Below are 15,623 nucleotides of genomic sequence, written 5' to 3'. Positions count from 1 at the left end.
CCTTAGTATGCCTAGATTCAAATGATTAGGCAAATTCAGTATCCCATGTGCAAGACGTTTCCAGTCCCCTTTGGTGAGTAGTACTTCGGGGTATTCTGGCAAAAGATACATGATGCTGTCCTCCACTATTCTGTATTCTGTCCTTTCTGACTGTTATGTTTTTTCTAGCTGGATCTGGAATTGGTGGGGCCGTCGAAAAGCCAGGAGTAACCCAGAGAATTTGTACAGTCGATGGGAACAGGACCATGATCTGCAGACCTTTGGAGCCTTGGGACTGTTTTATGAATATCTAGAAATGGGTAAGAACAGTGCATGAAAAAAAATGTTCCTTGTGTACTGATATTGATATATTTCCCCCTTTCCAGTTTCTATAAGTAAGCAGCAAGGGAGTTACATGTGCCCATCAATGAGCTGCATATGCCCATAGCCAAATGCAGGAATAGTTGTATAAACCAGATGATAGAGTTACTGTTTGAAGTTTGTGGGCAGTTGGAGGCACCCAAATGAGGCAGCATTCATGGATATCCTTTGACATGACATATGCAAAAACACTGATAATTTGCACACAAAAATTGTTGTCTAATTATTAGTATTTTGATTTGTGATGCAATAGGAAATGAGATGAATTTTAACAACCATTCAGCATAAAATCAGTCTTTGTAATTTGCACACAGCTGGACATAGTAACAAAACTGAAGGTCTTCCCATGACAACACATAGCTTTCTCTAGTGTTGCCATGCTCAGAAATAATAATATACCTAGCAGAAAATGTGAAGCCAGCAGCTGTTTGCTGTAATTACACAGAATGGCCAAGAGAGGGCACATGGTAACTAACAAGTATCGTTTCTAAAATAACCAGAAATTAAGGTCTATCTATTGAAATCAGTGAAAAGCATAAGAGTGTTACAAGAGTTTTGTAAATGTTAATAATAACTTTACCCTCATTCAGGAGGCTGCAGTATACCTCATGTTAATAGTCACTGCAGGAACAAGTAAAAATGTATAGAAGTCATTCTGTTTATTTGAATGCACAATTAAAAAAAAAACAATCTACAACGAAACTGCAAACCCAGACAGATCTGTTCATTATATTTATTTATTTATATTTATTGCATTTATATACCACCCTCCCCTAAGGCTCAGGGCAGTTCTCATGAAACATAGGGACAGGAATAATACAGAGAAAATTGGTAATCATAAATAACAATAGAACAATAATAAACAGTGCAAACAGTAAATTCATAACCACAACATACAGATGGCTGGTCAGGTTAAGATGCTGAATTTCATGGGAAGGAGGCTCGGGGGCCCAGTAGAAGGTGCTGCAGTTTATCCATCCTTGCTTTATTTCCTGTGAATGTCTTTTTGCTTCTCTACTGCTACTCTATTGTACAGGTATAAACCTTTTTTTAAAAGGGATACTTAGATACAGGGGCTTATTTTCTGTCTTCTCATGCAGCCCCACACTGAGACTGCAGTTGCACAGGCCAGCCGCAGACATTTTTTTCTAGCTTAAAAATTCCAAAGTGGGGGGCCCTGCCCCTTTCAGAGCTGGTGTGTGCATGGAATTCGCACCCAGTGCATCACGTGCTCCAACAGCAAGTGCCTCCTTCCTTCACTTCCATTTTTGCCACCACAAGGATAAGAAGCTTTCTGTGGTGCTCTGTTGATATTCATCATTGTGGACAAAATAGACTAACAATTCTTCTTCAAAATAGACTAACAATTCTTCTTCAAAGAATTGTGATTCTTCAAAGAATTGTGATTCTTCAAAGAATTGTGATTCATGCCAGTGGGAGACAAGCCCAGTCATAAAGCGAGCTTTCCCAGTCCATAGTGCTTCTTGTCCCTCATCATGGACTCCAAGGACAGTTTAAGAAATGTTCAAAATGTAGAACAAAGATGATTCACAGTGATGAGCATGAGTTTACCTTTGGTACTTGGGAGTGGCCCACAATCTTGGAGCTTGTCCAATTTGCCAGCACCGTATTCCGAAGTCTTGCTCAGTATGACCTCTACTGCTGCATGTAGGAGAAGGGTTTATCCTCCTTAGCTCTAATGAGAGTGATTCTGAGTTCAGGTCTGTCTCCGGTTTGCTTTCACCGACCTCAGCTACTGAACCCTGTTCTGGGTTGCCATTCCTGTGGGTCCAACTATCAGGATGGGGCTGACCCTTCCAAAGAAGGCCACACCAGTAGCTCTAGAGGCAGAATCTGAAAGCTCATGTTTGCCATCACCAGGACATTCAGAACCTCGCATGAAAAAGCAAAAGAAATAAAGCAGGAGGGGAAAACTAAGCTCATATCCAAGCCCACATCTTTATGTGCCACTCCACCCCAGCCTCAGCCTGCAAGCCTCTAGTATCTCTAGTATCATCTCTAGTATCGCTGCTCATCTCTATAATAATGAGCTCTGCAGGAAAAAATAGCTACTTTGGAGGGTGAACATTGAGCCATTGTACCATTTTAAGAGCCTCTTGTGGCGCAGAGTGGTAAGGCAGCCGTCTGAAAGCTTTGCCCATAAGGCTGGGAGTTCAATCCCAGCAGCCGGCTCAAGGTTGACTCAGCCTTCCATCCTTCCGAGGTCGGTAAAATGAGTACCCAGCTTGCTGGGGGGTAAACGGTCATGACTGGGGAAGGCACTGGCAAACCACCCCGTATTGAGTCTGCCATGAAAACGCTAGAGGGCGTCACCCCAAGGGTCAGACATGACTCGGTGCTTGCACAGGGGATACCTTTACCTTTACCATTTTAAGGCCCTCCTCCAAACCACCAGAAATATTTCCAACCCAGGGGTTGCCAAGATCCAGGTGGGGCCGGGAGAGCTGGAATCACAGCTCATTTCCAGATTATAAAGACCAAGTCCCCAGGCAGAAATGGCTGCTTTGGAGAGGAGACAGGGTTGTAGTACAGAAGAAACATTTAAGGTCTCCCACGCAGATTGTTGTGGAGATGAAACACTTGAGGACTACTGCACAGGGTTGTTGTGCAGATGAAACAGGAGGCAAAAAACCTCTGCAATAGCATCCAGTTTCATCTACGCAACAACCCTGCACGGCAGACCTCAAATGTTCAGAGTTGTGGAAAAGAGACATGCATGGCTTGGCTGCATTTGTCCTTCAGCAGTGAGTCTGGCCACAGCAGTATTTTGGGTATGAAGGGACTTTTCTGTGGCCTCCCTGTCAGCCAGCGGTTAGACAGAAGGGGAAAGTTTTCCCTCTTCAAGAGAAAGCACAGCCATGCACACCCACAGGCTTCCCTGCGTTGCTGTCGGAAACACGTCCCTCACTTCAGTCAGGGGCTGTTAGAGATTCCCTTCACAGCCGGCCTGAAGGGAGGAGAGGGGTGCGGAATCCTGAGCAAGAGCAGCAATTGGCCCTGGGGAAGGAGACATTCCACCAATAGGAGCCTTTGGGATCTACAGCATGTTGCCAGAAGTATGAATCACATTTTATTAAATTAGATGTTCCAGTATATTAATTACTGTGATCAATTCATACAATTATTTACCTTTACTTTTCTCTTTGTCTAGTTATTCAGTTTGGATTCATTACTCTGTTTGTGGCTTCTTTTCCATTGGCCCCACTACTTGCTCTGATGAACAATATCTTGGAGATTCGAGTTGATTCCTGGAAGCTGACAACACAGTTCAAAAGGCCAGTGGCAGCCAAAGCCCATAGCATAGGCATTTGGCAAGAAATTCTAAATGGAATGGCAATCTTGTCAGTTGTCACAAATGTAAGTAACCAAAACAGTTTTATTTAAAATATATATAGAGAGAGAAGATAATTATGGAATTTCCATATGTATAAACTTTTAATATCCCTAGGTCTTTCTTATTTGTTTTTATGCATAGGTAAATAAGAGCCTCTTGTGGTGCAGAGTGGTAAGGTAGCAGACATGCAGTCTGAAAGCTCTGCCCATGAGGCTGGGAGTTCAATCCCAGCAGCCGACTCAAGGTTGACTCAGCCTTCCATCCTTCTGAGGTTGGTAAAATGAGTACCCAGCTTGCTGGGGGGTAAACGGTAATGATTGGGGAAGGCACTGGCAAACCACCCCGTATTGAGTCTGCCATGAAAACGCTAGAGGGCATCAGCCCAAGGGTCAGACATGACTCGGTGCTTGCACAGGGGATACCCTTTACCTTTACCTTAACTACATACTGGATGAGTTCTTTCCATTGCAAATATTCTGCAATGGATTCTGCCCAAAAATTCCCTGCAAGGAAGTGATTTACTTTTATAGGTAAATAATTAGTTTACCATGCTGGGCTCCTGTAACCTGCTAAAACAAATGAAATGAAGTGAAAGTCAGTTGCTTAATCTGCTTTAATTGGATTGTGACTTCCTCAGTTGTTTACTTTTAACATGTGATCCCACCCTACTAGAAATTAACACAAGTTAATGAGTGGGTGTGGCTCAGAAATGGCAATCCATATTTTTTCATAATGACAGAAACCAAGGAAGCTGTTTGATTGAAACTCCAGGTGCCCCATTATGTTTTTTAAGAACGGACCTATCGATGAGCCATTCATTACCAAGATTGACTCTTAGAAGCTGGGTTGCTTGTCTCTTTTTTTTTTTTTTTTTTGGTGGGTCTTTGGAGATTTTTAATAAGATTTTTATTTTTGTTTTCCAAGATTAAAGATAATAAAATACAGGCAATCTACATTGTTAATACAGAAAAAGAAAGGTTATGCTCTTCATTTGATACATTTAGTCCCCCGTTTCAATCCCCTTTTGTAATATTTAAAGATAATACAATGCAAATAATCTACATTATCGATACAGAAAGAAAAAGATTATGTTCTTCGTTTGATACACTTGATACCCCATTTCAATCCCCTTTTAACTTATTTTCTTGGGTAGATCAGATAAGAGCCCCATTGTTCTTGAAAAGCCTCTTCTCTTCATTTAAATTATAAGACTCCACATGGCTACAATATTATAGACTTTTACCCAAAGCTTATAAACTTTTTCACCTTTCCACCACATTTAAAAAGAGAAGTTTCAACATTTGTTTGCATAGTTTTAACAATCATAAACAATTTGTACTTAACGTGGTCTCAGAGCCATCCTCATTTCCACTAGGGAAAAGAAAACAAAAGAATAAAAGCCTACTTAATTGTATGGAAAAAGAAATATATGTATATGTATAGGTTGTTAAGGTTGTAAGCTATATAAGTGTACATTATTAAATACAAGAAATGATTAGATAGAGTCTTCATTAGTTTGTAAAATAAGGTCTTCGTTAGTTACATTTACACCTCCTCAGTTAGCTGCCTCCTGTTAGTTATGCTTTAAGTTTAAGCTGAGAGTCACTACAGAGATATGTTAATTCAAATTCAGCTTGCCTATATGGCTACTGAAGAAAGCAGGAGGAGGCTTAAGGGGGTCTCATATCGAGGCCTGCCGCATCTTGTTGTTCCCACTGACCCATGTTCGAGTGGAGTTGTAGTCTTTCCCTCGGAGTATACATCGGTGAATCTTGAAACAGTTGTACCTCCTGGGCTCCAATATCAGTACAGTTTTTTTTCCAAGAAGCTCCTTTCAGTCGATTACTTTCACAGCAGATCCATATATCTTTTGATTGGTTCTTGTATACTGTTGTTTTGGAGTGGCTGTATGTCTTCTTGGGTAGGGAGTCCTTATCTAGGCTGCAAAGCTCCGGCATCCCCTTTTCCATCTCCATAGTTTCCAATTTCTCTTCTACTGGTAATTTTCCACCTTGTTTAGAGCTATCATCAGCCACTGTTATTGATTCATCATTCCTGTTGGAGACTTCTTCCTTGCCGCCCTTGAACTCCTTGAGCATATCTTCACCTTGTTTAGAGCTATCATCAGCCACTGTTATTGATTCATCATTCCTGTTAGAGACTTCTTCCTTACCACCCTTGAACTCCTTGAGCATATCTTTAAGCAAGCCATCTATATGTGCTTTCAGGTCTTCTGTCTGTAGTTCCAGTAGATAAGCAAATCTCTTTAGCATGGACATTTTGTAGGCAATTTTGCATATAACCAGTAGAGGTCCTACGGTGTCCAAACGAAGAGCAACAGTCTGTTTTGACATTAAAGTAATGTCTCACCAGCTGTCGTCCGTCGCTTTAATGACCTGTTGAAGCTTTTCCGAGCCAGTTCTCGTTCTGGCAAGCAGCTCTTGCGAGATTCTTGTATCTATTTTTTCAATCTCCGATTTATAAGCAGTGGCGAGGGGATGTTCTGGCTACCTTAACTCCTTTCTTTACCTTCTCTCACATATCTTCTTGTCTCTCTAGCTTGCTTAAGTTAAAGAAAGCAGCTTTGCACGCCAAGAGTTTGTTCCAGGAGAGAAGGTGCTGAGGGAAACCCCCACTCACTGTTTGTAGGCTTGATCTGATGTCTGCCAGTTGTTTTCACTCCGGAGTTGTGATGAGTCAAAAGTCTTGCAAGGATGAATCCAATTAGCTTTGAAGATTAGAGTAAGAGCTGTGTAGATTGCAGAGTTGTAAGGAAAGATGAAAGTTTTAAAATGGCGAACGGCACTTACTGGACCCTGTGCACACTGAGCTTGCGTTCCAGAGAATATTAATTTCCCTGCGGAACAGAGAGGCCCCAGAGATTCACAAGGAATTCCTGAGTTGATGGTGGGTGGGTTTGCGTACCCAAAACCCGATTCTGTCAATCACAGCAGCGATTGACCCTCAGTGGAACAGGAGCTCGAAGTATTCGAGCTATCTAAGTGCCATAGCTCCACCCATCTCCGGTTGCTTGTCTCTTTGTTGGCCTGTTGTTTGGCAAACCTTGGATTCTGGGACTACGTGTAAAGCTTGGTCTTCTCTGCCACTAATTGTTTAATGTCAGCCTGTAGGTAAACAAAAAGTGACATACTTCTTCACCATCTTAATTTAAATGTCAATAATATTGTGCCTTCTTCCAAGGCAAGGAGATGTCTCCTGACACAAGGATCATCCACTGGTGGAACAGCCTTGTGGATCACATAATGGCTTCTTGCATTGGAAGAAAGTAGGACACTAAAAGAACTAATCTATAGGGTCCAAGACTGAGATATCTGCTGAACACCCTGATGGGGCATGCTTGATTTTTGGAAACTACTGTTTATATGGTCATCATAAATTTGCTAGGATTGTACAGTCCAGACTTGTAAGTAGTCATGGTTCTCATCACCCAGGGCAAGCATTTCAAAATTCATTCTTGTTTTGTTGGTTTTATTGGACACAATCAGTAGCTAACGAAGTATGTATGGACAGCCAGGCTTGATAGACGAGACAGACACTGGCAAATAATTTTTAATTTATTTGCAAGGTTAGTATAGACATTGAAAATGCTGTGTACCCATTTTCAAACCAATTTCCTTTCCCTAGCTACTGGTAAGTGGATACTTTATTCAAAGGAAACAAGTGAGGGCTGATGAAACTTACATGGTGTGTTTTTTTTTTTCTTTCAGGCATTCATTGTAGCCTTCACATCTGATATGATCCCTCGGTTAGTTTACTATTATGCTTATTATACGGATCCTAAATCGCCCATGTCAGGATATATTAACAGCAGCCTCTCCATATTCCAAACTTCACATTTTTCTGGCACAAACAAACCAGAACAGGCTACAGAAGACTTTGAAACCTGCAGGTTAGTTGTACTTAATACTTTGTATATACTTTGCATATTTTATATGTGGGTTTCCTTATCGATCTTTTGAATCCCCCTTTAAGATATAGTTTTAAAATGGGATTAGACTGATTCATGAAGGATAAGTCTGTCAGTGGCTATGAGCCATGGTGACTAAGGGGACGCTCCACATTCAGAGGCACCAAACCTCTGACTCCCAGTGCCAGGAGGCAACACCAGGGGAAGGCCTCATCCTCAGTGCCCTGTTCTAGTTGGCCACTGTGTTAGACAGAATGCTGGACTACATAGACCACTGGCTGGATTCAGCTGGGCTTCTTTCATGTTCTTAATTTTAAAAATCATATTTCATAATGTATGTTAAATTATTCCTAAAACTCGGTTTTTGATGTACATTATCCTGACATCTTATAAGGTGAAATGCAGAACTTTTTAGTCATCAGAAAAAGAATGTCTATTTTATTATGCTGTAAAAAGAAATGTGATTTGATTTTACCTTGCAGAGAAGTATAAATGTGAAAATAGGCATGGTAGTGGAAGAACAAATTAGCAATCCAAGTGTTGGGAGTAAGGGAATGTAACAATTCTAGATTATTTTGTTATATTTTTCATTCATGATTAAAGCATTTGGATCCTGAACTAGCTTTGATGCTGAACTGTTGTCAAAAAATAAAAACCCTGGTGTGAAATCTCCTGCTTTAAAGTGGTGAAGACTTAGCTGCAGCTGCCACTGATGTAGTGGAAGAGCGGGTGGCAGGAAGACAAGCTGGGGGGAGGTCCTACAGCGGCGGGAAGGGCGGGCACTGCGCGAGAGCATCGCACCCGCACCATTGGCGCCTGGGCGTGGCCTTGGGGTGCTTTAAAAGGCACCTCGTGAAGGAGCCCTGCCTCTTGGTGCCGGGCTTACTCCAGGGCTTACAGTGCCAGGTGGCCTGGGTTGGTGCCAAGGGAAATGTGTGCGTGTCTTCCTTGAGCCCAATATGCCCTCCTGCAAGTCAATGCTTGGAATATGTAGAGCAGCGTTTCTCAACCTTTTTACCATTAAAAACCCCTGAAACATTCTTCAGGCCCTGAGAAATCCCAGAAGCGGTGCAATCATGCAGATTGGGTTGGGAAGTATAGCTGTGTACCTCCCCTTCCCACCCTCTCCAGGCCCATCATTGGCTATTTTGAGGGGGGGGGGGGAGGTTGACATGACCATATATGGTGATTACACACAATAACACATTTTACACATTTTACAAATATATTAAAAATAATTAACTCCCACCCATTCAGGAAACCCCTCCAAAACCATCAAGAAACCCCAGGGTTTCATGCAACCCTGGCTGAGAAAGCCTGGTCTGGAAAAATAAATATGCAGCGTATCACCTCAGGCAGTTTTCAACCACTCCTTCATTCAAGAGATAATATGGGGCAGGGAAAGCATGAAGTAATGACATAGTATCAGCTTTCTTCTTAGCTTCACAGTACCAGGAAAAGACTGTCATATCTAATTCCATCCTAAGACGAAATGCACACTGGAACCTTTTGTGTCACATGATGAGTTTTTGCAACAATCTTAAAATGAAAATCCATGTCTCTTAAAGATAAGAGTCCTTCATCTCTACTGCAGTCTGCCTAATATACCTGTAAAACCTACTTTGTGGACAACTGACCATATGCATGCTTTGGAAAGGAAGTGTTCGCCTACACAATTTAGTTTCACATGCTTCCATGCTGCATGTAGCACACACAATTCCACTAGTGGTTCACATGATGGTTCTCCAGAGCCTATCAGCTTCTTACACTGAGTGCCTGTGAGGGGACCCTTGAAGCCTTCACTAGGGGGTGTCACAGTAGAGCTGCAGAGCTGCTACTTCAGTACCATCCAGGCACGCATCCACTGTGGGTAGCAACACCCATCATGTGGTCATATTAGTAGATAGTGGTGGTCAGTGTTTTCCATTCAGTGGCCAAAGACCTTCACAGCACAGAAGTAGCAAGTCCTCTTTGTCTTTGCTGCTGTTCCCTCATGGCATTCTCTGGATGGGCATTATATTTCCCTTCATTTTGATGATAGCTTTATTTCTGGCACTACCTTATGATGGGTTAAACTGTCTCAGAAATCCATACTAGGCTTGTTCCCGTTCCTTTCAGTTTTGTACTGTTTAAGCTTTAGCTGTTTGTTTGAGCAAATTCCCAGCATGCTACCATGTGTTGTGTTTCTGTTCCCTGATTTATTCTGGACCACAACCCATCATGCTATGCAACCTTATCCAAACATAACCTAATGACAGCAGTAAGCTGTGTGTACCTTGCTCTGCCAGCATGTCATCTACAATCTGTTTTTCCTATGAAATGTACAAACAAGAGGCACTAACCAGTTGGAAGACTCTTGTTCTATAAAAAGTAAAATAAATCAAAACATTCCGATCAAGATCAAAAGGCTTCTTAAGTGACAGCTGTATTTAAATGTAAATGCCACAGAGCTTGTAATCTGTCTGTGTTTGAACATAGCTCTTCACCTTTATGTGTTTGCATCTAACAGGTACAGGGACTATCGATATCCACCAGACCATGAGAGGAGATATTCACATACCATGCAGTTCTGGCATATTCTGGCTGCCAAAATGGCTTTCATCATTATTATGGAGGTGAGTTCTGTTTGTTGCATTGTATACAGAAATACAGAATTAGGGTTTTTTTTTAATGCATACACAAATTGTGGAAGAATTTTAGAACTTAATGGAGCTTGTCCATAGAATCATGGAATTGAAAGGTACCACCAGGGTCATCTAGTCCAACCCCCTGCATAGTGCAGAAAAAAACACAACTAAATGCCCACCCACAGTGACCCCAGTTCCATGTCCAGATGATGCCCCTCCCAAGAAAACTAGAATCCCTAGCCAGTCTAGCAGAGGAAATCTGCCTCCTGACCTCAAAGTGACTATTGGCATTTCTGGGCAGGCAAGAAAGGGCCACAAGAGCCAAGCACTGACACAAACCTTCCTTCTCATCCACTCACAATCTGCATAAGTTTACAGAATCAGTATTGCTGTCAGATGGCTGTCTACCCTCTTCTTAAAACTTTCCAAAGAAGGAGAACCCACCACCTCCTGAGGAAGCTTGTTCCACTGAGGAACTGCTCTAACTGTCAGGATGTTTAGCCAAAAATTCTTTTGAATTAATTTCAACCCACTGGTTCTGGTCTGATGTTCTGGGGCAAGAGAGAACAACTCTGCTCCATCTTCTATATCAGCGGTCCCCCCCCCGGTCCAGGGACTGGGACCGGTCCGTAGATCAGTCGGTACCAGGCCGCAATGCCTCCTCGTTCTCCTCCCTGGTTGCTGCCTCGTGGGCTGCCCTGCCACTCTGCCGCCGGCTCACCTTTGGTGCTCTCCAGTGGCTGCCATGGCTGGGGCTCCCCCTCAGTGTGGCACTGCACAGCTGCTGCTGGCAGCACCCCCCAGCAGGTGGCAGGAAGTCAGGGGCGCCAGCGGGAAAGCATGTGGAGCAGGGGCTCAGGCAGCAGCGACGCCACTCAGCAAAAGACTACGCCCCCCCCCCCCCCGGGCCTCAGTAAAATTGTCAAGCGTTGACTGGTCCCCAGTGATAAAAAGGCTGGGGACCACTGCTCTATATGACAGCCTTTCAAGTACTTGAAGATGGTTATCATGTCACCTCTTAGTTTATTTCAGAAACCCCACAGTAACAAAATAACAAACATGAGACAGCCACTGAAAAAGCTCAAATCCTGACTATTGCAGATCATGCCTCAGACAACAGGAGTACTGGGAAGAGTGAAGGTGTTGCATGCATGATTCAGTCTACTGTGTGAAGTAGATCTAAGATCCGTCACACTGAACATTGAAGTTGTTAGAAAGTTTTATGGATTTCTATACCACGAGTCTTAACGTTTATAAAGCAGCGATGGCATTAACCATTATTTCACCCCAGTATTGCAGAGCTGTTTAACAACTAAAGGTTTTACATTACAAATGCTTGTAACAAAGAAGGAAGCTAATATCTGATAATTCATATTTAAATTCATTCTTGTATTTACATTGTTCTGTTTTATGTTGCTTCCTACTTCATAGCACGTGGTGTTCATTGTCAAGTTCTTCATTGCTTGGATGATCCCTGATGTTCCATCTGAGGTGAAAGCCAAAATAAAGCGTGAGAAGTACTTAACGCAAAAAATCCTACATGAGTATGAACTCAATAAATTCAGGCAGAAACTGTGTGAAGGCAGAACCTATGCCAATATGGAAAAGGAAGTTATTGCCAGTGAAGGAAGAGTGGAGTTAGCAGAAGTCATGTGACTTGAGGGTAGGCTGTATACCTTTGGAATTCTAGCCTGTCAACATTGTTCCTTATCTGTATGCTGCTCAGCAGGCCATGAGAACTGTTCAGGATATTTACTGCTTTACGTTTGGTCCTAAAAGTCTTGAGAACGAAGATTACGAGACAAAAAAAAAAATGTGGACCAGCTGTCAAGAAGCCTCCTTTGTTGAGTCCCACCGGCTCCCTGCTGTATAAGCTTGGAAACAAAGTTTGACTTGTGGTATCACCATGTCTCTTCTACTGCCATCTCTCTCTGAGACATTATACTTGGAACTAGGGTTGTCATTAAGTGTTTGTATAATGAATATCCTGAAAAATTCCATGTTCTCAGCTGTGACACAAAACTGTGGCTTTCAAAGTGTGATAATGGTCTCCTTCAAAAGGTATCATGAAGTGGCCAAGAAGGGCTTAAATTCTTTCTTGGGTCCTCACCCAGGCTAGATTGCGTTTGTGTGTATTTGTACGTGCTAATAAGGTTACCTGTGAGGCTGAGATTATGTGGGATATGCACTCCTCCACTTGAAGCACTGTTGACTGATTGTTGTAATAGGACTTATTATGTTCCCTTTGGACTTAATAGTATGCCACAGACCTGTGGCGCTTGTATCCTCTTTGTTGTCTGCTAGTTTCCAGACTTGGACATATTGGACGTTCAGATACCAGTCTACAAAGCATAATTTGGAAAGGTTCAAACAGCTTAGTATGAAAAGGTTTGAGGAGCCTCGACTCTACCAACACCCAAACAAAACTCACATCTGATACAAGAAATTAGGATTGTTACTCAGTATTAAAGAAATACTAATCTGTATTTCTCTGTTTGCTAGCACTGGTTGTTAGAGAGCATGTGGGTTTTTTGAATATTTTGTTTTATATAATGGGCATAAGTATTAGATACACGGAACAGTACTTGGAAAATCTTACATATCATTTATTTGTATTTGTGCCACCCAAATTTGCACCTTTAAATAGGTTCTCATGCATTTAGGCTATTTTATAGGTTATTTTTAAGATTTCAAGAAACTGAACTGTAAATAGATTATAGTGCAAAATTAATTTTTGCATAGCCTAACAAAAACCAAAACCTACCATTTAGTTTTCTGCCTAATAATTTTCATCAGTAAACATTTTTCAAAATAAATATTGATTATGGGAGTTTGCAGACTTATTGCCTCTGCATTCTGGAGATGGCTTGAGGTTTTGTCATAGAAGTAATATTTTTAAAATATTTTAAATATTTTTTAAAAATATGCTCTTGTGTTACTTAGTGAAGAGAGAAGGAAGTAAAGAACAATCTTCATGAATATATTTGGCAAAGGCCTAAACCACTGAACTTTGTGATTGACTTCAATACTGTTAAGTAAAGGCTGGAGTCCTTATTCCAGAAATATTGTCAAAATAGTTTGAAATTCTCAGAATTTACAAGGGTTATAAACCTGTCGTGAATCTGCCTTAATGTTAAATCTGTTTGTGTTTGTATATTAAGTACCTGGTCATCTGTTTATACCTGAATGTACATTCTTGATAGTTAATTAATGCAAGGTTATGTATCTTGATATATCCAAAAACCCTAGTGTTAAAAAGTATTGATTTTTAAATGTTGCCTAGGAGAAAAATATCCTGTACTTTCTTGAAGCAATCATGCAAATGTATGAAGTCCAGTTTGCAAAGACTATGCATGCAAACCTAGCCATTTACTTGCAGTATCTTTGTTATGTTATACAATTTTTAATAATTACAAGCATTGTTGAGATTTTGCTACATTTCTTATAGCCAGGTCTACCCTACACTGCTGTGCCTTGTTTATATGCACTTGAGAAAACAAAGATGTGAAAATGCTAATAGCCTAATGAGTCCTACAGGTGAATTTTCAGAAAACAAAAAAGCATCAATGTTCAGTCCTGAGCAGCCGCTGCCCAGGAACAAATGTTGAAGACTTCCATGTTGTTTAGTTCTATGCAAATTAGTTAACCTCTGACTCCAAATGAAACATGTTGTTGAACATAATTATAAATGTTGAAATAACTGTACCTTGAAAGTTATGTTCAGCTGTTAAGGATCAATAATCCCAGGCCGTGTAATGCCTACAGTTTTCTATAGATTTCAGTTAAAAAAAAATACTGTCAGAAAATTCCATAGTCAATTAGACTGTCCCCTGAAAGGAATAGTCCACATACTGTTAGTGGAGAAGCAGTCAGGATTCTGGATCCATGGGCAGCAACTCTCCAAAGCAAAAAAAGTTTTGCTTCTCATCACAGCCCTGACGTTTCCAGCACAGAAGCTGAGAAGGTGTCATCAGGCACCAGACATTACTTACATTGCACAATTTCTCTATAATATAACCCCCCCCCCTAACAAGATGAAACATGTGCCATTTCTCTTGTTGAAATTGCCTCCTCCATTCCCATCCCCATCCCCAAAACTTATAATTCGGCAAGAAAGAAGAATACCGTAATGTATGGGTATAATATATTGAAGCTAATAGCAGCTGCAGAGGGCAATTTAAATTGAAGAAATGGCATGAAGAAAGCTTAATGCATAAATACAATTCCTTTTCATCAATCAAATTAATCATCTCACACCACTACTTTGCAATGGAAAGGAAAAACATGGTCCTCTCAAGCCACTTCTAGATGGGGCCAGTTTTTCATACTTTTGAGAAAAGCTTTTTAGTACAGGAAAAATGGTGAGTCATTAGAACTGCTGTGAAATCATAGCTACCGTTATAGTAAGGAGAGCAAACACGTCCTTCCTGTGTGGAGGTGGATCCCGGAGATTCCCCAGTCTATTCCAGTCTGTTTCTTGTAGTACTGGTAAATATTGCCTCAGTATCTGTTCTTCATTGCATGGTCCATGATACGGATCCATGCATACTGTATGCATGGCTAATGCATGGCATTTTGGGAGCAGGTCAATGGAGAATGTTCTTACTGGTAGCATACTAGGAAGTAACAGAGCAATTCAATCATGTCTACTCGGGATCCAACTTTCAGGAAAGTAGGACTGTGCTGTAAATTCAGCATCCTTTTAAAAATAAATCCATAGACTTCTGACATCATTTGACCTTCATTTCAGTTTTTATGATGAGCCAGAATATGTGCATGCACATCTACGATAATTGTATAGTGTCATATTCAATATGCCAAAGATGCATTGCAATCATCAAAAATGTGTACATGTGGGGAAGATTCATTCTATATTGAGCACCATATGCTCTGCTGCTTTACCAAGTGTTCTTATGAATTAAATGGCAAATGTGCAGTATTTATATTCTTTTCACATTTAAATTATTTTGTAATACTTCTGTATAGCGATTTATAGCATTTGAAAAACAAAGAGAAGAAAGCAAATAAAGGCTGACAACATCAGAGTTCCATGTAATATATTTTATAGTTCTGTTGGACGTGAACATGCCCCATGCATCCAGCTCAAGCATTTCACCATATATGTCTTACATTTTCTATTCTGCCATTCTTTTAAAAGATCTCAATTTTCTAAGAAAAGTGCTATCTTTATGAATTCACTTGAAATGTCAGTCGCACAAGAGCTGTGCCTGGCAGCATTATGCTCCCTCTCATGTTCCCAAAGTTCCACTCTCTAGAAACCGAGGGAGAAAGGGGGAGAGTTTAAGGAATACTTATCTGTAGGCTGGGCCCTGCAGTATAGTGAGACTCTGGA

The 15,623-nt window shown here is 41.1% G+C and overlaps 1 protein-coding gene across 4 annotated transcripts in view; it reads left to right on the top strand.

The window, feature by feature from the left end:
• The window catches only part of ANO5 (anoctamin 5), an 81,682-nt gene extending 66,369 nt beyond the window's left edge, over positions 1-15,313 (top strand). For all 4 annotated transcript variants that reach the window (XM_077322020.1, XM_077322018.1, XM_077322019.1 and 1 more), the window contains 5 exons: positions 169-299; positions 3,533-3,738; positions 7,444-7,625; positions 10,153-10,258; positions 11,702-15,313. In XM_077322020.1, coding sequence (XP_077178135.1) covers positions 169-299; positions 3,533-3,738; positions 7,444-7,625; positions 10,153-10,258; positions 11,702-11,926 — 850 coding nt within the window. In that variant the 3' untranslated portion in view covers positions 11,927-15,313. The remainder of the gene's footprint in view (positions 1-168; positions 300-3,532; positions 3,739-7,443; positions 7,626-10,152; positions 10,259-11,701) is intronic.
• The last annotated feature ends 310 nt before the right edge of the window (positions 15,314-15,623 follow it).

This window comes from Paroedura picta, chromosome 2, assembly GCF_049243985.1.
Source record: "Paroedura picta isolate Pp20150507F chromosome 2, Ppicta_v3.0, whole genome shotgun sequence".
Lineage (NCBI taxonomy): Eukaryota > Metazoa > Chordata > Lepidosauria > Squamata > Gekkonidae > Paroedura > Paroedura picta.
This window is presented reverse-complemented; position numbering and strand designations above follow the sequence as displayed.